Source organism: Cervus canadensis, chromosome 7, assembly GCF_019320065.1.
Source record: "Cervus canadensis isolate Bull #8, Minnesota chromosome 7, ASM1932006v1, whole genome shotgun sequence".
Classification (NCBI taxonomy): Eukaryota; Metazoa; Chordata; class Mammalia; order Artiodactyla; family Cervidae; genus Cervus; species Cervus canadensis.
The window spans coordinates 84,860,541-84,883,971 of NC_057392.1; the positions used below are offsets into that span (position 1 = coordinate 84,860,541).

General features: G+C 35.8%; 1 protein-coding gene and 1 pseudogene across 2 annotated transcripts in view; both read right to left on the minus strand.

Moving 5' to 3' along the window:
• Positions 1-23,431, minus strand: part of GMPS (guanine monophosphate synthase) — a 68,491-nt gene that overhangs the window by 13,180 nt on the left and 31,880 nt on the right. For both annotated transcript variants that reach the window (XM_043473931.1, XM_043473932.1), the window contains exons 4-11: positions 18,487-18,584; positions 16,203-16,306; positions 7,555-7,748; positions 7,077-7,242; positions 4,902-5,053; positions 3,491-3,664; positions 1,998-2,103; positions 17-132 (exon numbers count right to left, since the gene is read on the minus strand). In XM_043473931.1, the coding sequence (XP_043329866.1) occupies positions 17-132; positions 1,998-2,103; positions 3,491-3,664; positions 4,902-5,053; positions 7,077-7,242; positions 7,555-7,748; positions 16,203-16,306; positions 18,487-18,584 (1,110 nt within the window). The remainder of the gene's footprint in view (positions 1-16; positions 133-1,997; positions 2,104-3,490; positions 3,665-4,901; positions 5,054-7,076; positions 7,243-7,554; positions 7,749-16,202; positions 16,307-18,486; positions 18,585-23,431) is intronic.
• Positions 4,050-4,603, minus strand: LOC122445009 (annotated as a pseudogene).

A 23,431-nucleotide genomic window follows, 5' to 3' on the forward strand; every position in this document is an offset into this window, starting at 1 on the left:
ATTCAACACAAATTACCTTTTTAACACTTGCAGAAAAGTCAGCTACTATTTTCAAAATATTGTTAGTTTCAGGAAAATCCTTACAAATATAAGGTTCTTCAGCACATATTACTCTGATTGCCAGGCCTGGACCTGAAGAGGAATACAATGATATTTAATAAAAATGTTATATTTAATATAAAATCTTAATTTTAAAAAAGTCACTATTCCCAAAATATAAAACCCATCTGCCATTCTGTTTTTAACTGCTTTTATTGAAATATAATTGACATATACACTTTAGGGTTTTTAAAGCGTTTAACATGAAATGCAGCTATTAGTTTCCCATACAACTCATTACTTTTAGAATGCTTCAATTCTCTTCATATCAGTTATTTCCATCTCTTATTTTCATAGTACATGTATTAAGAATCTCAAAATTCTCTAATAATTATTTTTAATACACAATATATGTGCCAATCTATTTAAAACTACTTGCAGACACAATTCTTTGCCAACACACACTGGGACTGAATATCCTGAATGCCAGAACTGAAGTTAGTAGCATAAACAAGCGCTAACCCCCATGTGGGTCGTGATCTGTGTAGCACTATTTATGGAGGCAACATGGTAGTTAAGAGTGGCCAGTCCTGAGGAGGCCTTAGTGGGGCTAGAGTCCTGGTTCCAAACTCAGTCTGTGTAACTTCTGGCAAACTAGCCTCTGTCCCTAAATCCCCTCAACTGGACAACAGGACAACAGTAGTTATTATTGTGAGGATCAAATAACACAATGTATGCAAAATATTTACCAGAATGCCTAGCTCACACTAGTACTCAGGAAACATTAACTATTCTTTTTAGTTTGATTAGACGACTCTCAACTCATCATCTAATAACTATCGTAGAGACACAGGAACTGAGGTAGAAGACTTGCCACACTCAAGAACTCAAAACAAAAACAATAAGACTTACTTACAGTCCTAATTAACAAGTATCACCTCTAATTATTAATATTTTTATGACAACTTAAAAACGGAATATTTTCATTTGTTCACGAATGAGTTACATACAGCACTGTGAAAACAAATGGTTCATCCATTCAGACAAGTCAGTCAGGGGATAAGGGTTTCAGAGAAGTGAGTTTTAAAGTGTAAAGTGAAGTCGCTCAGCCATGTCTGACTCTGCGATCCCATGGACTGTAGCATGCCAGGCTCCTCTGTCCATGGGGTTTTTTCCAGGCAAGAAACTGGAGTGGGTTGCCATTTCCTTCTCCAGGGGATCTTCCGGACCTAGGGATCAAACCTGAGTCTCCCACACTGTAGCAAGGCTCTTTACCACCCGTAAAAGCAAAACTAAGAAACAACAAAAAAATCTGTACTAAACTAAAACAAAACGAACTTATTTTATGTCATGTAAAGCAAAGGACCGATGTGAAGATACGTGACAATGCACGAAGGCAGCGTGTCTTCTATGGGTGGTTTCAGCAACAATGGGAAATATGGCACAATTCAGTGCCAGCTTTTAAAACACAACAGCAAAAAACTCCCTTCCTCCCTACAAGATGCAGGCCGAGAGGACAGTTCTGGGTTGCCACTGGTGAAGCATTCAGTTTACTACTTTGCGTCATACTTCCCGTCCTTTTATTTCCAGTTAATCACTATCTGGAATACACCATGGTATAGTAGAAAGAACATAAAAACCCAAGTTCTAACACTAAGAATTGTATGGCAGTGTTATTAAAATATTTCTTGGTTTTTTTTATCTGATGGCAACATTACATGTCAACCTATTTACACAAGGATAATGCAACATTTAAATATGTATAATAAAAAATGAATATTTAATAAAGTGAAATATATACAGTAGGCACTAAAAAGAATGTTTATTCCCTACCCATCCTTTCCTTTCTTTCAAGTTACATATTCCCTAAAATGATAAATTACTTCAAAACATGTCTGAATTGATTCTTATTCAACATGAAGACCTAATGGCAAACCAAACAGAATTCCGTTTCTTACCTGGAAATGGATGCCTGGAAACCAACTCTTCTGGAAGTCCAAGTTCTCTGCCTAAGATTCTTACTTCATCCTTATGAAAATCTTTCAAAGGTTCTATTACTTTTCCCTACATGAAAGAAAAAGGCTAATTAATACAAATTATAATAGTAACCAAAATGACACGAAAAACAAAGAACAACAAATTACTCACTTTTCCTGTTGTCTTTTACCTTTAAAAATCATTTTTTAGAACTTCATCTTTTAATGTATTTCTACCTTTGTCTTTTTAAGGAATCAGATATTTTAGTGTTTTTTTTTTTTTTTTTTTAATAATGGGGGTATTTTAGTGATTTTTATGTGTCTCTTTGAGATACATTTTAAACACAAACCTTTTAAACAGACAAAAATCAGAGCAAACCTTCCCACACATCTCTGATCTAGTTCTCACTGTAATATAAGTCAATCAGAAAACATACTAGTGTTTAAAAATTAAAACTCTCCAAATGATACCATCAAGTGAAAGGACAACCCACAGAAGGCAAATCATGTATCTAATAACCAATAACCAGACTACAGACTACATAAAGAACACATGCAATTCAATAATAAAAAGATAAATAAGCAATTTAAAAATGGGCAAAAGAACTGAACAGATTTTTCTCCAAAGATATATAAAAAGCCAATAAGCACATAAAAGGCGACTGACATCGTTAGCCAATTAGGGAAATGCAAATCAAAACCACAATGAGATACCTACCACTTCTCATCTACTAGGATGCCTAAAATAATAAAAAGGGAGGGGTAATTCACATCCATTAGGATGGCTACTTGAAAAAAAAGAACAGAAAGTAACAAGTGTTGGGCAAGGTATGGAGAAATAGGAAGCTTTTTGCACTACTGGTAGGATTTTAATAGAGTATAACTTTTGATGAGACATTAAGGAAGTCCCTCAAAAAACTAAAAGTAAAACTGTCATTAAGACCCAGAAATCTCACTTCTTAGTACATATCCAAAGGAGCTGAAAGCAGGGGCTCCAAGAGACATTTGCAAATCCATGTTCAGAGCAGCACAACAAACTTCACGGCAACCAAAAAGCAGAAGTAATCCAAATGCCCATTGGTGACATGTGTATATATATACAATAGAGTATTATTCAGCTTAAAAAGGAAGGAAACCCTATCACATGCTACAACACGGATGAACCTTGAGGACTTATACTAAGTGAAATAAGCCAGTCACAAAAAACAAAAACTCTATGACTGTGCTTATGAGAGGTATTTAAAGTAGTCAAATTCAATGAAACAAAGAGTAGAATGGTAGATGACCAAGGTTAGAGAGAGGCAGAAAAGGGTAGCTGTTGTTCAACAGGTACAGAGTTTCAGTTTTGCAAAATGAAAAAGTTATGCAGATCTGTTTCACAACAATACAAATATACTGAAAACTATTGAACTGTACACTTAAAAATGGTGAAGGAGGGAAAGAGGCTTTATGGTAAAGATTTCAAAAGCTTTTACCTCCTCTCTCAACTTTCTGATAAGTTCTGTGTCGTTGTGATGGGTTTTGATGAGTTCAGCTTTGCCACTTGCAACAAGAGAGGCACTTTCAATTAGATCAGGCCGTAAAGTACCTTGGGCAAGGAAAACCTCCTCTGGTTTCAAGTTCATTTCTCCAATTACTTCATTGGCAATCTATAATCAACAGGAGTAAAACAACCTTTTAAGAAACAAACTTTTTTTTTTTTAATCTAGTAATTTTAATCTAATAGTTTCAGTTCACATGGGAAAAAAGCCACCAACCTGTCAAAACACTTCATTCTCAAACAGCTATGATAAAACCAAAATACTCATCAAGGCCAAAGAGAAGTGAATATAACTCCCTAGCCATTTATTTCACTTTATGCAGTTTGATTTTCAATGAGAATGAAATGTCTTCTTACCTAATGTTCTTTAGAAATACTTAACTATGTTCCGCAGTTTTTAGCAATGTCCTTTCAACATGACAGCTAATTATGAAACTATAATTCACTAATTTTTAATATGCCATTTTAGAGAAAAGTATCTGCATTTCCAGGAGTTTGGTTAGAGTTGTATATTTTAAAATTAAAAAATGACAAAGACCTATAATTTTATTTTTTTAGTGAAAGTCATTGCTTCTGAGTTGGTGCATCACAATATGGTCTTTCCCAGGGACCAATTTCAGCGTATTGTGGTCCGTGTGAATACCTTGTATAACAGATGTTCTGAGTATCAATTCAACATCAGAACCTATTTTTATTAGCTCTTCTATTTTCTTAGCAGAAGTTTCAGTTTTATTACATTTGAATTCTTCATTTTTCTTTATTCGGGCTGCTTCTAAAGCTCTAGCATCATTTTTAAAAACCTGTTGTCTGGTCCTGTGCAATGTTTTAAAGAGCTGTAAAATCTTGGCCGCCTGACCCATGGCTCTCGCCTCCGCTTATGGCTACTTCTCCCCAAACTTTTTTTTAAAGACAGCAAAATTTAATACTTTCAGCGAAATTTCTAAGAGTCCTTTTGCAGTACTAACCAGGAGATGAAATTCACCAACCCTCAAATTAAACTCCTTTAAGGACAAATGCTTATTTAACTTAATTCAAAAAGGTATATGAACATCCCCATCAAAGCCAAAAGAAATCTACCCATTGAAACATCCAAAGAACTAAAATCTAGTATCAACTAAAAATATCTATTCTTAAGCAGTTAAAACAACAGCCTGACAATGTATTTTATGTTTTTTAAAACATAAAATAGTTTCTATTAATCAGTATAATAGCAAAACACAGCAAAACTCTTAGCCAAAAAAAGAATCAAAATCAGTCACAAAATTTGACTATTTGGTATAATGACAAGGAAAAAATACTAAAATTCACATTTAAAATAGTACACATTGAGAATATTTAAAAAGTACCTTAACAAAAGTATCCCCAATGATTTTTCTTTTCTCCTCAGGACTTGTAGTCATATTTAACGTTTTGCTAATTCTCTTTCGTGGAGTTCTGTCTTCATCTGATATTGGTAGAGTAGTTGTTCCATTGTAGAAAGAATGAGCAGCATTTATCACTGGGGAAGAGGAGAGAAGCATATTTTAAAATAACAGAAGATTGAAAATAGTAAGTAACAGATCAACTACAAAGAAGAAAACCTAGATGGATCCTCTGATTCTCCCCTTAAACTGCCTACATATTCCAGAACTACCAATGAACTATGACTAACAGAGTTCATATACAGGCACTCACTGAGTTTTGTTCCTTTGAGAATTCTGTGACATTTTACTATCTAGGACCATATTATCACAAATTATGATAATTGCTTTCCCTCTATTCAGTGCTTCACCAGAGCAACAAGCAAAATCCCCCAAAAGCAGCGTAACTCCAAGGAAGTCAAAGCAGCGATACACATACAGGGATCAAAGTCCTCGGAACTGCACAGTGACCAGTCTCATGAAAAACTGATGTCTAAAAACATACTCTTAGCGATCCTTGGCCGTCCTTTTAAAGAGTAAAGTTTAAAAAAAACAGGCTTCACTACAAGATGCCAAGGCAATTGGCTGCTTCTCTTTACTGAATTTGTAGGCCTTTCTCTCAAGCTGGTCAACCCAGAGAAGACACCTCCAATTTCCTGTTTCTTAGCATTCTGATAGCCTGAATAGAGGAAGTGGCCAGTGGAGGGGGGGAGATTTCATTCAGTACATAAGGCTTTTCCTTAATGTTACTATTTTTAACATGCAATCTTCCTTCCACCTTCAACTATGCCTGGTACTGACATGCCCAAGTCCAAAGCCTCTCTTGTTTAAGCCTAGAATCTCTAGAGAATAAATCCATGGTCTTCTGATGAGGGATAGCAGCAGTTGTGTTCCTGTTTAAAGGGAAAAGTAATTGCTTCTCAGATTTTGAACTAATACGTTTTAGGCTGACCCAGTGAGCCAGGCCCTGTAAGGGAGCCAATATTCCCAACTCCTGAGCTTTCCCAAAAGTCCTGCATTTTGCTGGGCTTCCTTCCCTCAACCCTTCCCCAAGGTTCTGGAGTCCTCCATCCTACTATGTCAGTTAACAAAGACAGATGCAGGTTTCTGTGGGGCTGAAACTCAACAATTCGGAGGGCCCTTTCAAGAAAAGGAATAACAAATCACCCATCTCTTAAATCACAAGTTAATACTCCCATGGCTAACACAAACTATAAACTATACACAGAAACTACTGCAAATCACAAATTTAGCACCAAATCCAAACTAAATGTATCCCCAACTCGATGTTTTCTTAGCATAATTCCCGAATGCCTGCAGCCACTATAAAACCACCCAAAAGAGAGAAAGAGAAGAAAGACAAAGCAAATTAACTATAAATTATTAAAATACCTTACTTCAAATTTCATACAATGTGTAACTATGAGAAGATACTGATAGAATCCTTTCCCAGATTTTGGAAAAGGCTTGGCTGGTGAGCAGTCCTAAAATTTAAGCTTCAATAGCTTATCAGAGAAAACCTGCATAAACCATCTGCTTTCTACTTTCCAACATTTTGTTGAAACCATTAGACTGCTATTATTACCTCCTCTCTATTCCTCATCCTTCTGGCATTATACTTGTTTTATGCCTGTATTGTTATTTTAGTGATATTTCCAAAGAAGAAAGAAATAGGCTCATTTTTACTTCATATTTAACTGTACAAGTCTTCATTTTACACTCAACTTTTTGGCATCAATTCCAATTAAGCCAATACACAGTTTATATCATTAAACTACTAATTTAATTTCACTATAACCATGGCTTACAACTTTTTTTTATAAAAGTGCAGAAGATATCCATAAATGTAAAAGCAGTTAAGGCCTAAGAAGATGGATAGAAAGAACACAATGGTGGCTGGAAAATGGTAACTTATTCATTTATATATAACATTAGGAGTAATCAATTTTCAAAATTTATACTGTGGCCCCTCTTGAACCAGAAGTAATTACAATGTAAAAATAAAAAACATTTCAACCATAAACTTACTGGGAAAACTCTACTTGGTTAACTTAATCACAAGCTAGATTTGATTAAACAAGTCCTGACACATAAGTTAACTTTTCTGGAGTTCATCAATACCTTTGACTTGAATTCCAAGCTTTTTGAGGGCCTCTTCAACAGACTGACTTTCTCGTTTTCTCATAAAGCCGTTATCAATGTGCACAGCGATGACCTGATCTTGGTTCAAAGCGCGATTTAACAAAGCGGTACAAACTGTTGAGTCTACACCACCACTGAGTAAAACCTACGGGGTGAGACGAAAAGTCAAACTAGTAAAACAAGCAAAAACATGCTAAGAGCTTCAATCACCACCTAAAAACACTGGGGATTCCCTGGTGGTCCAGGGGTTAGGACTCCGTGCTCTCACTGCTAAGGGCTTGGGTTCAACCCCTGGTTTGCATCAAAGATATGTATGGTAACTGAAAAAGCACTCTGAAACAGGGCAACTCAAAACACCTACCACCCAGTCAAAATTTAAGGGCTATGCTAAGTCAGTCAACCTTGAGTCTAACATTACTGGCATAAAGTTTTAGACTTTCAGATGTAAATTGCTTACCAAAACTTTTGATGTGCCCACTCTCTCTTTGATCTCTCGAATGCACTCAATTTCTCTGTTCTGCACAGTGAAGGTCCCACTGCACCCAGCTATATCATACAGGAAATTCTTCAGTATTACTTTCCCATTTTCTGTAAGGCCAACTTCAGGGTGGAACTGGGCTCCATATAATTTTTTAGATTCATTTGCTATACCTTTATAGAGAAAATAATCATAAATAATTTTTTTTTCATATTGAAAATACTCAGTGAGCACCCACAGTAATTCCTCACAATTTCTTCCTCCATAAATGTGGAAACTGATTCAAATTAGTGGATTTTTAGCTATGGGGGGAAAAAATACAAACTACATTGCCATGATCTGGTGTTATAAAGGTCTTCCCTCATACAGCAGTTAATGAACGACATGGCTGTGACATCATTTCAGAGTATCCTCACTTCTGCACCCAGGTTACTGCAAACACTTTGTCTATTTAATGCAAGAGTAACTCAGTTTTAAATCTCAGTTCCATATGCCTTCAACAGGCAATGTGCAGCTACCAATTCTCTATCTTGGAAAATCCTCATACATTAAACCTATCAGAATATCCTAAGTGTTTCTTTCCTGGATACTATCAACCATGAATGCAACTCCACTTCCTTGACTAATGGGCTTCTGACAAATTATCATCTACAAAGCAGATGACAGACTAGATGTTTTACATGTACAAGTACTACCCGCTGTCTATGGCTCTGAGATATCAAGAAACTTGCCAGTATCCCCAGCTAATTAAGTAGATAAATCAGGCTTGCTAAACTCCCAAACTTACACTCACTCTACCAGGAAAGCTGACACATTCTTTACTTGGCTTCTCAGACATCACTCTCCTGCTTCATTCCTTATTTCACTGTCTACTGCTGAACTTTCTTTGTTGGTTCTTCATCTTATCACATCTCTACACCTGAAAGTCAACCAGTATTCAGTCCTTAAATTTCTGCTCTATACATTCTGAACGATTCCAAACTCTCATGACCTTAAATTTTACCTATATGATGGTATACCCCTGAATTTATTCCTCCAGTCCAGTTTTCCCTTCTACAGTCTTGACTCAAAAATATATAAAAGTGCCTATTCACACCTTCATTTCAACACTTAATAAGAAATCTTAAATTTAATATGCAAACCCAAATTACTGCATTCTTTCACATCAGGTAAACAGAAACCATCCTCTGGTTGCTCAGGATGAAACACTTGAAAGTTAAAATTGGACTCTACTCTCTCCTTCCCACTCCACAGCAAATCCTTTGTTTCTGCCTTCAAAACATACCAGAACCCAGTCTAACTTCTGGTTTCCAGTCCAGCATATGTAAGAAGCTAGAAGACACCACTATGTTCTAACAGCAAGTAAAAAGTTGATTAAATACCCTTAGAGAGACTGACAGGTAAATACAGAGAATCACAACTTACTGGAGAACTCCATGATTGCAAACCTCTACAGGAACCAGTGCTGAGGGAGGGAAACTTGAACTATAATTGAAATCACTGGAGGCTCAGCATGGACAAATCTGAGAGAGAAAATGTCCAGGAAGACCCAGTCATCTGGGATCCCCACACTCTCCAGCAGCTTGACCAAGTTCTCACAGTGAATATTAGAGGAAAATTCCCTTGTGCTTCCAACAGGGGAGGGAAAAAGAAAACATTTTGAAATACACCAAGCCATTCTTTTCTTAATAAGGTCTTCAACTCTCAGGAGAAACTATTTAACTAGTCTAATATGACAGGGTTTTATCAGAACCAAACTGATTTGGGAGAAAAGAAAACAGCCAACCCGAGCCCATTCTAGTCCTCCTGTCCCATCGAACAGAGGGAAAAACTTAAAACACTCATGAAATCTACAGCCCAAAGCCACAGGTTCACTAAGACTGAGAACAACCGTAAGACCACAGAACACTTTCCCTCTCCCAACACCTTGCCACCTACAGCAATTCCTTGTACCCACTACATCATGTCAAGCTAGCAAGAAAAAAGTACAAGATACACTAAAAGGGAAAACATAAGTTTGAAGAGATAGATCAAGTGTTAGAAGAGACTCAGATACTGCAGAGATATTGGAATTAGCTTGGGAATTTAAAACAAGTATTATTATTAAGAAGCTAAGGGCTCAAAAGGATAAAGTAGAGCATGCAAGAAGAGCCGGGCAATGTAAGCAGAGAGCTGGAAATTCTCAAAGGGACCAAAATGATCTCAAGGGATCAAAAGCACTATAACAGAAATGAAGAATGTCTTTGATGGGCTTATCAACAGACTGGACATGGCTTAAGAAATACTCTCTTAGCAAGACGATAACTCAATAAAAATGGCTCACACTGAAAACTAAAGAAGAAAAAAACACTGAAAAAAAACAACAACAGAAATCCAAGAACTGTGAGACAAGTACAAATAACATAAACAATGGAAATTCTAGAAGAAAGAGAGAGGAACAGAATATTTAAAACCATAATGAATGAGAATTTCCCCTGAAATTAATACAAGACACCAAACTAACGCAGGAAGCTCAGAAAACAGTGAGCAGCACACACACAAAACATTACACCTTGGCGTGCGATTCACAAACTACAGAAAAGCAAAATAAAGAAAAACATCTTGAAAGAAGCTGGGCCGGGAGGAGCAGGGAACCTCACTTACAGAGGAGGAAAGATAAGAATTACTGATACATCCAACTGACTGGAAACCATGGAAGTGATAACAGACTGAAGTAAGTAACATGTGGAGAGAAATACACATTCTTCTTGAGCACAGTTGGAACATTCTCCAGAATAAATCACGTCTGGCCACAAAACAAGTCAGACTAAATTCAAGAAGACTGAAATAATAATCAAGTATCTTTTCTGACCACAATGGTAAAAGTAGAAATTACAAAAAGAAAACTGGAAAATTCACAAATATGTGACAATTAAACTACATGCCCCTGAGAAATTAATAGGTCAAAGAAGGAATCAAGAGAGCAATTTTAAAATCTTGAGACAAAGAAAAATGAAAACCAAACAAGCAAAACTTACGGTGTATGCCAAAAGCAATTCTAAGAGGGAAGTTCACAGAAATAAATGCCCACATTCAAAAAAGGGTCAGGCCTTAAACAACCTAATAACTTCAAAGAACTAGAAAAAAAAAAGAAACTAAGCCCAAAGTTAATAAAAGAATGGAAATTACAAAAATCAGAGCAGAAATAAACAGACAAATGATGATTTTTAAAAAGATGAAAATAAGAGATAGTTTCTTAAAAAGATAAACAGACAAACCTCTAGCCAGACTTTCCAAGAAAAAGAAAGGACTCAAAATTGGAAATGAAAAAGGAGACATTACAACAGATACCACACAAATACTATGAACAATTATACACCAACAAATTGAAAAACTTAGAAGAAATGGACAAATTCCTAAAAACATGCAACTTACCAGGACTAAATCATGAAGCAACAGAAAATTTGAATGGACTCATTTTAAGTAAGGAGATTGAATCAATAATCAGAAACCTCCCCAAAAGTTGCAAAACCAGATGGCTTCAGCAGCGAGTTCTGCTGCTGCTAAGTCACTTCAGTTGTGCCCGACTCTGTGCGACCCCATAGACGGCAGCCCACCAGGCTCCCCCATCCCTGGGATTCTCCAGGCAAGAATACTGGAGTGGGTTGCCATTTCCTTCTCCAGTGCATGAAAGTGAAAAGTGAAAGTGAAGTCGCTCAGTCGTATCCGACTCTTAGCGACCTCATGGACTGCAGCCTACCAGGCTCCTCCGTCCATGGGATTTTCCAGGCAAGAGTACTGGTGCCATTGCCTTTTCCGACCAGTGAGTTCTACCAAGCACTTAAAAGAAGAATTAATAACAACTCATGAGAAATAGAAGCCGAAGGAACACTTCCAAACACATTCTATGAGACTAGCAATACTATGATATCACAGCCAGACAAGAAAAAGCTACCAAAAAAAAGAAAATTATAGGCCAATTTCTCTGATAAACAATGTTGTAAAAATCCTCAACAAAATATTAGCAAATCAAATACAATACATTAAAAAGATCATACACCATAATCAAGCGGGATTTATTCCAGGGATGCAGGGATAGTTTAACATCTGCCAATCATTGTGATACACCATATTAAAAAAATGAAGGATAAAGATAATATGGTCATCTCAATAGATACAGAAAAAGCAATAGATAAAATTCAACATCACACACGATAAAAACTCTCAATAAACTGGGTACATAAGGAACATACCTCAATATAATAAAGGCCACATACAACAAACCCACCATTAACATACTCAGAGATGAAAAGCTTTTCCTCTAAGATCAGGAACAAGTCAAGAATTCAACAAAGTACTGGAACAAGTCAAAAATTCAACAAAGTACTGGAAGACCAAGCCAGACCAGTCAGGCCAGAAAAAGAAATAAAATTATCCAAATTAAAATTAATAAGTAAACTGTCTCTATTTGCAGATGACACAACATTGTATCTAGGAAACCCTAGAGACTCTACTAAAATGCCGTTAGAACTAATAAATTATTTCAGCAACGCTGCAGGATACATAATCAACATACAGAAATCAGCACTGTAGCAACAACAAAAAAGAAAAACCATGGGCAACTTTTTCTTAGAAAAAGTAAAAAAAGAGATATAACTGACATGCAAAGAAAGAGAAAATCAGACCATATAAAATGATCAATTAAAACCACAAAAGGAAGAAAAAGACAAAAATATGAACAAAGAACATGGACAATAAATAGAAAACAACAGATAGGATGGATCCAACACTATCAACAATCCCTTTCAAACTCCAATAGTCTAAATGTACCAATTAAAAGACAGAGATTGTCACAGTGGATCAAGAAAGAAAACAAAACATATATATTGTCTACAAAAAACCCACTGCAAAAAAATAAATAAATAAATAAATAAAATAAAAAAGAAACCCACTGCAAATCTAAAAGCCCAGATCAAAAGTAAATGGACAGAGAAAGATAAATCACGATAACACTAATTAGAAGACGGCATGAGAGACCTTGCTGGTGGCCCAGTGGTTAAGAATCCACCTGCCAATGAAGAGGACGCTGGTTCAATCCCTCATCTGGGAAGACTCCATACACCAACGGGCAAGTAAGCCTGGGCCACAAGCAACGAACCCACACTCCAGAACCTGTGAGCTGCAACTACTGAGCCCGAGGGTCCTAGAGCCCGTGTTCTCCAACAAAAGCTTCTCCGCAATGAGAAGCTCATACACCACAACAAAGACCCAGCACAGCCATGAATAAACAAATAAAAAGACAGCGTGAGTAGATACATCAATGTCAGAGCAGACTTCAGCCAAGATAAGTTACCAGGATTAACTTCTCATATAAATGCTTTCCTCTTTGCAATCATCCTGTGTTTTTTCAGTCTTCAACTTTTTTGAGGCTTTTAATGGCTAGGTCAAATGAACTCTCTTCGTAAATGTCATATTGCACTTGAAAATATGTGAGTTATTTTCAGATGTCTTTTGATACTGATTTTTTTTCCCATTTATTTTTATTAGTTGGAGGCTAATTACTTTACAATATTGTAGTGGTTTTTGCCATACATTGACATGAATCAGCCATGGATTTACATGTATTCCCCATCCCGATCCCCCCTCCCACCTCCCTCTCCACCCGATCCCTCTGGGTCTTTCCAGTGCACCAGCCCCGAGCACTTGTCTCATGCATCCCACCTGGGCTGGTGATCTGTTTCACCCTTGATAATATACATGTTTTGATGCTGTTCTCTCAAAACATCCCACCCTCGCCTTCTCCCACAAAGTCCAAATACTGATTTCTAACACAATTCCACAGTGTAAGAGAACAGACTCTGTATGATTTCAATACCTTAAGACCACAAAATTTTTGCATCTCGTTTTATTCCCTGGATATGTTCCAGTGTTTCCTACTTTACAGTCTATGGGAACTTGTAATAGAATTTATATCTGTTGTGTGAAAATTGTATAAATCTTAATTATGCTGAATTGGTTCACGGTGCTTTTCAGGTCTACTATATCCTTCTATTTTTCTGTATATTCACTCTTAATTTTTGAGACTTTTGATACTGCAACTAAAAATTTTAATTTATCTACTTAAAAAATAGTTATATGGTAGAACTATATATAACTTCATTCTGTATTTTTCCAGGTCTCCTGTAAATGTGTTATCATACTTTCATAATTTAAAAAGAAAAAAAGAGAAAAAAGAAGTTATCAGGGATAAAGAGGAGCATACATATAATGATAGAGGAATCCATTCCCAAGAAAGACATAATAATCCTTTATATATATACCTAACAGGAAAGCATCAAAATATGCAAGGCAAAAACTGATATAAGGAGAAATACATGAATCCACTACTGCAGTTAGATACTTCAAAATTCCTCTGTCAGAAATAAGAACCAATTGCTGTAATCCATCATATCAACAGGCTAAGGAAGAAAAATTATATGATCATATCAATAAATGCAGAAAAAGTATATGAAATATATCCAAACACTCAATCATGACAATAACTCTCAGGAGACTAGGAATAGAGGGGGACTTCAACTTGACAAAGAGTATTTTCTGAAAACCTACAACTAACATCATACTTAATCATGAGAAATTCAAAACTTTTCCACTAAGATTAGGAACAAAGCAAGGATGTTCCCTCTATCCACTGCTTTTCAACATCATAACAGAAGTCCCAGTTAATGCAATAGGACAAGAAAAGGAAATAAAAGGTATACAGATTGGGAGCAAAAGAAAATAAAATGGTCTTTGTTCACAGATGACAGGAGTGTCCATGTATAAAATTTTTAAAAATCAACCAAAAAAATTCCTAGAACTAATAAGTGAGCACAAGAAAGTTGCCAGAGAGAAGGTTAATACACAAAAGTTCATGGCTTTACCATATACCAGCAATGAACAAGTGGAATTTAAATTATAAATGCAATTAATATTAACACTCCCAATGAAATATTTTGGTATAAATGTAACAAAATATGTACAAGATGTATATGAGAACCCAATCACTCCTAAGCACTTATACCTCTAACCACTCTGTTCCTTACACAGTCTCCTTTCCTGATTACCATAAGAGATTTCTAGCTGGTCTCTCCTTCTACATTTAACAACCTCTTTACTCCTCTGTAGCCAGGGTAATCCTGAAATTAGATCATGTCTCTCCTTTGTTCAAATCTTCACTCACTGTAAGTAAAGCCAACATTTCACAATGGCCTCAAAGGTCCTGGGATTCTGGCTCCCAACAGCCTCTACCTTATCTTCTACCACACACCCCATGCTTACCCAGCTCTAACCATGCGGTTTCCTTGCTGTTCCTTAAACAAAATCCCATCCCAGGAATTCTGCACTGCTATGTACTCTCCCCAAATATCCCAAAGGGCCAGCACCTACTTCCTCCATGTCTAGTACCATCTAATAGTAACACCATCTCTGAATAGCCTATCTAAAAGAGTAACAGTCCAAATCACACATTCCATAACACTCCTCTCGTCTTTTAATTTTTTCAATGCATTTAAACACTGTCAAGCATTGACTTTTTCTGTATCATCTGGTGACTGTCTGTCCCACTCCTCTCCCATCCCCAGCCTCACTAACTAGAACATTAAACAGAGGTATGGTTCATTTTGTTCACTGACACCTAGAACTGTGCCTGGGACATGTGGGTACTCAAATATTTGTTGAATGAATAAAAATATATAATCTCATCTACCACTGTTGATCTTGTATAAGAAATAGAAACCTGTCAAAAAGGAAACTATTCTTGAAAATTCCTATGCTAATACAATAATCCGTTAAGTAACTGCAGGTAAATTACTCAATTCAGTTTATCCATGACAAAATTTTTTTTCCAACTTCTTAGGTGTAACACAACAATCAACAACTTTATGATAAGTCCACTTTTTCCCTTTTGCAGATATCCGGGATTACTGGTGATTATTTACAATTATTCAAGTAACCAAGTAAAAAATTATGAACTGCCAGAAAATCAACTCCTCTTCAAGAAAAACAGAACAAAAAATTGTTTAGAGCATGAACTGGCAAACTTCCTACAAAGGGCTAGATGTTATAAACTAAGCTTGGTGGGACATATGCATACAGTCCCTGTCATTTATGATAACCCTTAAATAATATAAAAAGCATTCTTAGTTCCTAAACATACAAAAAACAGTCTGTAGGCTGGATTTGACCCACAGGTTACCCTGGTACAGAGCAATGCCCTGAATGTTTAGTCTGATGTTTTATAGACATCCAAGATACATGCCTATCTATACCTAAAAGAGGCATTTTTTAAAAGGGCAATTATGAATACAGCATGCTAGAGAGGTAAATGGTTCTCAAAATTTTCCTGAGTTATAATAGATATATTTATGTTTGAAAAGCAGAGTAGAATAAACAATTTTAAAAGTATTTCAGAGCAAACTAGTAAGTGACTTCTAGATAATCCTTCTAATATTAAATATCCTTCATGAATTAACAATTGACCCTATGACACTTACAGTATCTTTCAAAAAATTAAGAAACATCAAAAACAGTATCACATACAGAAACACATGTTTATAAACTTTTCAGATAAACATTTAAAAAGAAAATCTGCAAAATTTTAGAAGTTTTACCTGCTACAATGTTCCCAGAACGTGCCACAACCTTGAATCCATCAGCTACTTTGTCTACACTATCTCCATGGGTAAGCAAAACAATTTCTTCCTTCTGAAGACCCCTAGGTAAGTTAAAAATAAAACAATATACAAATAGCTTTATTAGTCTTTTGCTTTATTTAGATATAATGATATGTAACATTGTGTAAGTTTAAGGTGTACAATGTGATAATTTGATACACCTATATACTGTGAAAAATTTAGTTAACACATCTACCACCTCACAGAATTACCATTTTCTGTGTGTGGTAAGAACATTTAGGCTCTACTCTCTTAGCAACTTTCAAATATACAATACAGTGTTGTTAACCATGTTAACTAAGTTCCTAGAACTTAGTTCATCTTATAACTGGTAGTTTTTTGCTTTAAAAGTTACTAGCTTCTATGCGTAAATCAAGAAAACAGAGAAAGCAGGTAACAGTACAACACTGCTAGAATTTAAATTTACTCTATTCATATATCCACATACACAGTTTCAAGAGGCTATCATGGTTTCAAAATTATATCTCTACTGGAATTAATCTTAAGAACAGAAGTAATTAATGGCATGGTTTAAAACAGATGTAAGTAACATTTATCAAACAAACTGTGTGGACTTTCTTTGGACCTTAATGCAAACGAATCAATTTTATAAAAAGATATTTGTTACATTATGAAAAAATCTGAACAAGGACTTTGTATTAAATAATATTAAGAAACAAAAATTAAAAATAAAGCAAGAAGATTAAAAAATAAAGCAAGAAGATTAAGTACATTAAAACCAAAAGGATGTTTTGGGGTTGTTGTTACTGTCATCACTGTTCACTGTTACTTAGGATTAGTGTAGGCTGTAATTGAGTACCAGGATTTTAGAATTGTCAAGACAGAGAAACTGTAACTCTTAACCAGATCTTTACATTTAAAGTCTCTTGTAGTATCACATTCCACCAGCAAGATTTCTGAAGTAGTTCTCAAGAACAGTCACTTGAGATACAGATGAATGTAAGCAACAACTCTCCATTATAAAGCAGAACAGGAAATGGATTTCAAAAACGTATTTTGGCAATGAGAAGCTTCAGTTCATAAAACTATTTTGAGCAACTGTTGCTTTTTTATTAACATCACTTTAAAAATGAGAATCTCTGAATATTGATCTTCTTGCTCTTTCTAATATTAAAGACAGCCACAGCCAGTTTTATGTAAAAACTGGGATAGCTCCATTTTAGACAAAAGGTCTTAACTTGGATTTTAAAACTGATTTGTCCAGTTTGGAGAACACTATCCATTACGAATTAATTTAGGTACAACTCTATGGAGGATGTAAGAATATATGTTAATAAAACAAATCTATAAAGATAATTAGCACAGTTACAAGAAATGATAATAAAAACTACATATGCACATTAACTGACACCAGCCTACATTTTATAGATTTAATGCAGTTAGGGAGAAATGTGATTCTTAAAGAAAAATGGAGTTTATTTCAAAAGAAACTAAGTGAATAACTGTCAACTGTCCACATAAGTGGGTTATACCCAAAACATGGGAAAACCTAAGGAAAGAAAGCAAGTGACTAAAATTTAAGTTTTCTGGTCTTTCAGGAAGTTGAATGAAAATTCACCTGGTGTTTTGTAAAGCAGAAGATAAATGATTCTAGGAAGCTAATGAACAGCTCATTCACCAATCTTTATATACACTAGAGCTAATATACCTAAACTATTATCACCCAGCAATAAAATCAATTAATACATTCACTATATTAAAAAGACAGTACACGAAATACAGTTATGCTCAGTACAAAAAGTACAATACGTATTTAGTAATGAGGTCAGCAAATGGGTAGCTAGTTAAGCACCCAGAGAAAGAACATGGTAGAGGAAGATGTATACAAATGCAGACAGTTTAAAACATTATCCATTTGTCACATGTGTCATACTAATATTTAGAATCATGCTCTGCTAGAAAGTGAAAAGGGAAAACTACAAATGCTAGCATCACCCTCTGCAATCCCAAATCGGGGTTTAAGACCGCACAAGTGCTCTTCAGTTCTGTCATCAAGTGCCTTTCTTATTCCTAATTAGCATTACCACCATCCTCTTCTGTCTTGACACTCAACTGGAAAACAAATATGACAATACCTTTGGCCACTGCCGTGGCCTTAATTTTGTCTAAGAATTACAGAATCTCCAATTTTGAAGAATAACATTCCCAGCTTTAAGTCATTCCTCTAACATTCTTATGGATATAAAAATATCTATCATACCTGAATAAGGAGCATGTGTTATCCACACTAATACTGAAGACTCCATCTTCTCTAACACTTTTTTTGTGCACAGTACCTCCAAATACCTTATTCATCATCTGTTCCAGGAGAAAATAAATTGATGTTAATATAATTCAAAAGAAAATTACCCAATTTCTTACACTAATAATTTATATTTCTTATTTTTAGGATAGCTGTTATGTTTGTGCCTCCAAAATAAAGGAAGTTTGCTAACTGTAAATTACTTGTTATTATTATATATAATTATATAGTTCTTAAAAGGAATAGTTACAAAACAAAACTAGATTAGGAATTTGACCTGATGTTAATTTTTATTAAACACTGGCAAATTTTCCATTTAGCATACTTTAATTCACCTGTTAAAAATAAGGATTTCTTTTTAAAAGATAAGGATTTCTTTAATACCTGAGTTCAATTTTTAAAGCATTTTAAAACACTCTTTGAACTCATAAAGTACCTAGTTGGTATTAAAACTAGCAGCTATAAATTCCTACAAACTGTTTAATCTTTGGCCCCAAAGGAACAGTCAGTCTGAAAGTCTACAGAAGACTGTTCTGTGGAGATGGGATAAGTAATATAATCTGGTCTTTAAATTAATTTGTTCAAATCCCATCCACCTACAGACTTTTATTTTAAGTAGTCTCTTCAGTCCAACCCTTCTGTGTCAATCTTCTTCATTTACATATGCCTAAACCCTTCCAACACCAAATAGATACACACAGGATTTTTAGGAACATTAAATCTGCATTGATAAAATCAATACAACCTATCTTCATATGTCTGCTCCACAACAGGTGTCATAAGATATCTGCCACAATGATACACGATGTAGGTGTACCCAGCACCCAACAGAAAAACAGGCAGAGGGCTAAATATGTGTTCATTCTTGTAATACACAATGGCATATTCTTCAAATATACATCAGCAAATGCTGCCCTCTACATTCTCCTGTTAGACATTCACTATAAAACTTCCTGCAATAAAGGTTTGCATGAAGTCCAGCAATTAAATAAAAAACATAAAAACACCTCCTAACCTCTGTTTAACCCAGTACTTTCCAAACTAAAGACTCACACATGAAACACTTTCTGCAGCACCTTAACACACACATAGTTTAGGGAACACTGCTGCAGTCTAACCAGTCCCCTTGCCTCTAGTCGTGCACATCTTCCAGAGGTCTATGAATGTCAGCCACTAAAATGTAAATACGACTATTAGTCCATGATTAAATTCTTAATGGCTATCATCTATACTTGGGTTAGCAAATTTTTCCTGTAAAGGACCAGAGAATAAGTATGTTAGTTTTTGTAGGCCCTACTGTTTCTGAAGCAACTATTCAAAACTCTTGTCGTTGAAGCACAGAAGCAACTACAGATATTTAAAGGAATGGACATGATGGTGTTCCAATAAACTTTATTTATGGACACTGAAATTTGAATTTCATTTCATTTTCACATGTCACAACATACAATTCTTTTTTTAAAATGTTTTTCAACTCCAACCATAAAAATCACTTTAAAACCATAAAAACCATTCTTAGCTTGCTGGTCATACAAAAAACAGGCAGTGGCCAGCTTTCGCAGCAGGCTGTAATTTGCTGACCCCTGTCTACAGGATAAAGTCCAAGTCCCTTATACTGAACAAAGACTTTTAAATGCACTGCCTCTATCTAACTCCACTTCTTGTATTTCCCATTAGTCTCTACTCAAGCCATTCAAGCCAGTGTGATTAGCAATGTAGAATTAGCACGTTCTCTCCCCACCACGTCTTCAGGTCTGTTCACAGTACCAGTGGCTTTGCTAAGTATGTGGCCCAGAGCAGTCACTCATATTTGCTGAATGAAAAAACGAATGTTTCCCTCTATATACCAAATAAACCTTGTGTATCTCTGCCTCCTCTAAATTTCCAGTTCTTAATTAGAAGACAGCTGAATGATCAAGCTGACCAAAGCTGTCGGAACACAACACAATCTAAAACTCCACAAAGTCTAAATAAATACATAAAGCCAAAGGCTTGCAGCAAAATTTAGAGCTATCTCACCTTTCAGAAGGCTTTCATGCTTATTCTTGACTCCTGATTTATGTAGGCATGTATGCGAGGTAAAAGTGAAAATACAAGGAACTGAAGGGTCAGCTAAGTGTGTGTGTGTGGCAGAGGGGGGTGGGAATAACTTTATGTAAAGCAGAACACTCTTGGTTAAAATTTTGATTTAATATTCTATTTTGACTTAAGGAAATGGCTTTCGCTTTGGATTCCTGATAACCTTGAGGTCCTAAATGCCTCAAACAACAGCAAAAGCCCTGTAGGTCTACCACTCCAATTGGGTAAGCTCCCCTTTTATCTATCTTGATGTCAAGATTTCAAAATAAATCTTAGATTTGGGAGGGGGAAATGAAAGGAAATCCTCCCAACAAAAAATTTAACAAAATCTGTGTGGGAGTATATAAAGAAACCAAATTCTTATAATAAAGATGTTTCTTTAAAAAAATGAAACTATAGTGAAGAGAGAAGACAGAATCTAGAAGGTATATGCAGCATACATAATTGGCAAAAATTTAGCATCTAGCATATATAAAAACAATTTTAAAAATTCAACAAAAAATGTGCAAAAATCATGACTCATCTTTTACAGCAAATCAGACACTAATGACCAATGGCAAATAAATCCATGAATCTTAAAATAAGGAAAATGACCATTAAGACTACAACATGTCATTAACACCTCTTCAGCGAGGCAAATTTAAAAAAAAAAATCTAACCTTGTCAAGGCCTGCAGGGATATAGAGCAAAGGCATTTTTACCTGCTGCTGTGGGAAGGTATATTGGGGGCAAATAGTTCTTAGTGAAGTTGAGACTCAGCATTTCAATTAATGGTTAGCTTAGAGAAAATTCTGTGTATGTACAATACCAAAGTCCAAAAATATTCATGGCAGCATCTGTAATTGCAAGAACTTGGGAAAAGACCAGAAATGCTAACAGTGGAATGTATGACTAATTGGCAATACACTTGAATGTATCACTACATTCAAACAATAATTTCAGTAGTGAAAATAAATTAAAATTAGTGACTTTCAAAACCAAAAATGAAACTACATGAAGCATGATTTCATTTACATGAAGATCCATAGACAAAACTAGAAAATATATTATCTAGAAATACAATGTGTATAAATCTATAAAGAAAAGAAAGGGAATGAATAACAATTCAGTAAAAGTGTTACCTCTTACTGGAAGAGAGAACAATGTGGATTGGAAAAAAGTACAAAGAGAGTTTCAAAAGTTCTACTAATATTCTATTTCTTATGCTTAGTGATGGATAAACCATAATAGAAATAAACACTGCAAGGAGCAGGACAGACTTTTTTCTTTCAAAGCAAAGAATTACCAGGAAGCAAGCAGTAAGACTCAAGAGTTAATGAGAAAAGACAGTACATAAAATTTCAGGCTGCCATGGAGGGGGCAAAGGTATATACTAGAGGGAGGCTTTTGGTGCTAACATTACCCAACCAAGAGTCTCTAGGAACTGTTAGTCCTTTACAAACAGCATGTTAGCTATGAGGTATTATTTATATCAGCATTTCATAGAAAGATAATTTCTGCCCAAAGGAACAAGATCAGTCTATTCCATTATCCTCCTATGAAAGCAGTAGGCAATTTTTTTATGCATTTAACATAAACAGACCTGGCTCTGGCTACCATAAGATCCATCCTGAATGACAGAAAATGTGGCCTTACAATTATAAGGGGGTACTGGCAAAATGGACAAGTAGCCACTATCATTTTATATTAAAGGAGCATATTTCACACCTATTTCACTCTAAGTGGGTCCTAAAAAAATATTCTGCGAGACTCTTCTTTATGTTATAATGGAAAATATAATGGAAAATCATAACAATTAGAAAGAAACAAAATCAACTAAAGCTGTTTTGCAGGCCAGCAATTTCTAATATTCTGCCCTTGCATTAAAAACAGAAATAAAAATATTCACATTCTTACATGAACACTGATTTATAGTTCCTTCCTTTACTGAAAGCTCCAGAGATAGCTAGAAGAAAATATCAGTCTGTTCACTTTCTAACTTTTGAACAGATTCCCTCTGAGCATTATTCATATCAGTACACAGGTTTCAACCAGATTGTTTAAAAAAAGACAATTCACTGTTTTGCTCACTTACTAAAACGAGGAGGATCCCAAAATGGCAGCAGCACCAGTGTCCTCATGGTAGAATGAGCTTCCCCAAGTGGCTGCCACAAGCATCTATGTCCCTAGGCTGAGCTCCAGTTGCCTTCTGCCTCCGCAGGGGACTCGCTATAAGATCGGCAGGTGAGTCTGACCCACTCTCCTTTCAAATTACTGCATCTGCCCTGGGTCTTGGAGCATGTAAGATTTTCTGGGTGCCCTTTAAGAAAGGAATCACTATTTCCCACAATCCTTTGTCTCTCCCAAAAGTAAGTCTCACTGGCCTTCAAAGCCGAATGTTCTGGGGGCTCATTTTCCTGGCATAGGATCCTTGTGCCCAAGAGAGAAGGTGAGTTCAGGGTTTTCCTATTCCACATCCTGGCCACTACCCTACACATAGTTAATTTACATTACAGTGAAGACACTTGGCAGACACCATCTTAACCAAATAATCTAAAGGAACACCCCCTATCACAGTATTAATTGACATCATCTGCCTTCTAATGAGACTCTGAGAAGTGCACAGCATTTGCTGCTGTTTAGGTGCAAAGTCACATATGACTCTTTTGCAACCCCATGGACTGAGGATTTCCCAGGCCAGAATACTGAAGTGGGTTACCACTTCCTTCTCCGGGGGATCTCCCCAACCCAAGGATGGAACCCATGTCTGCTGCACTGCAGGGGATTCTTTCCCACTGAGCCACCAGGGAAGCCGAGCACAATCCTGTGCGATTCCTGCCGAAAA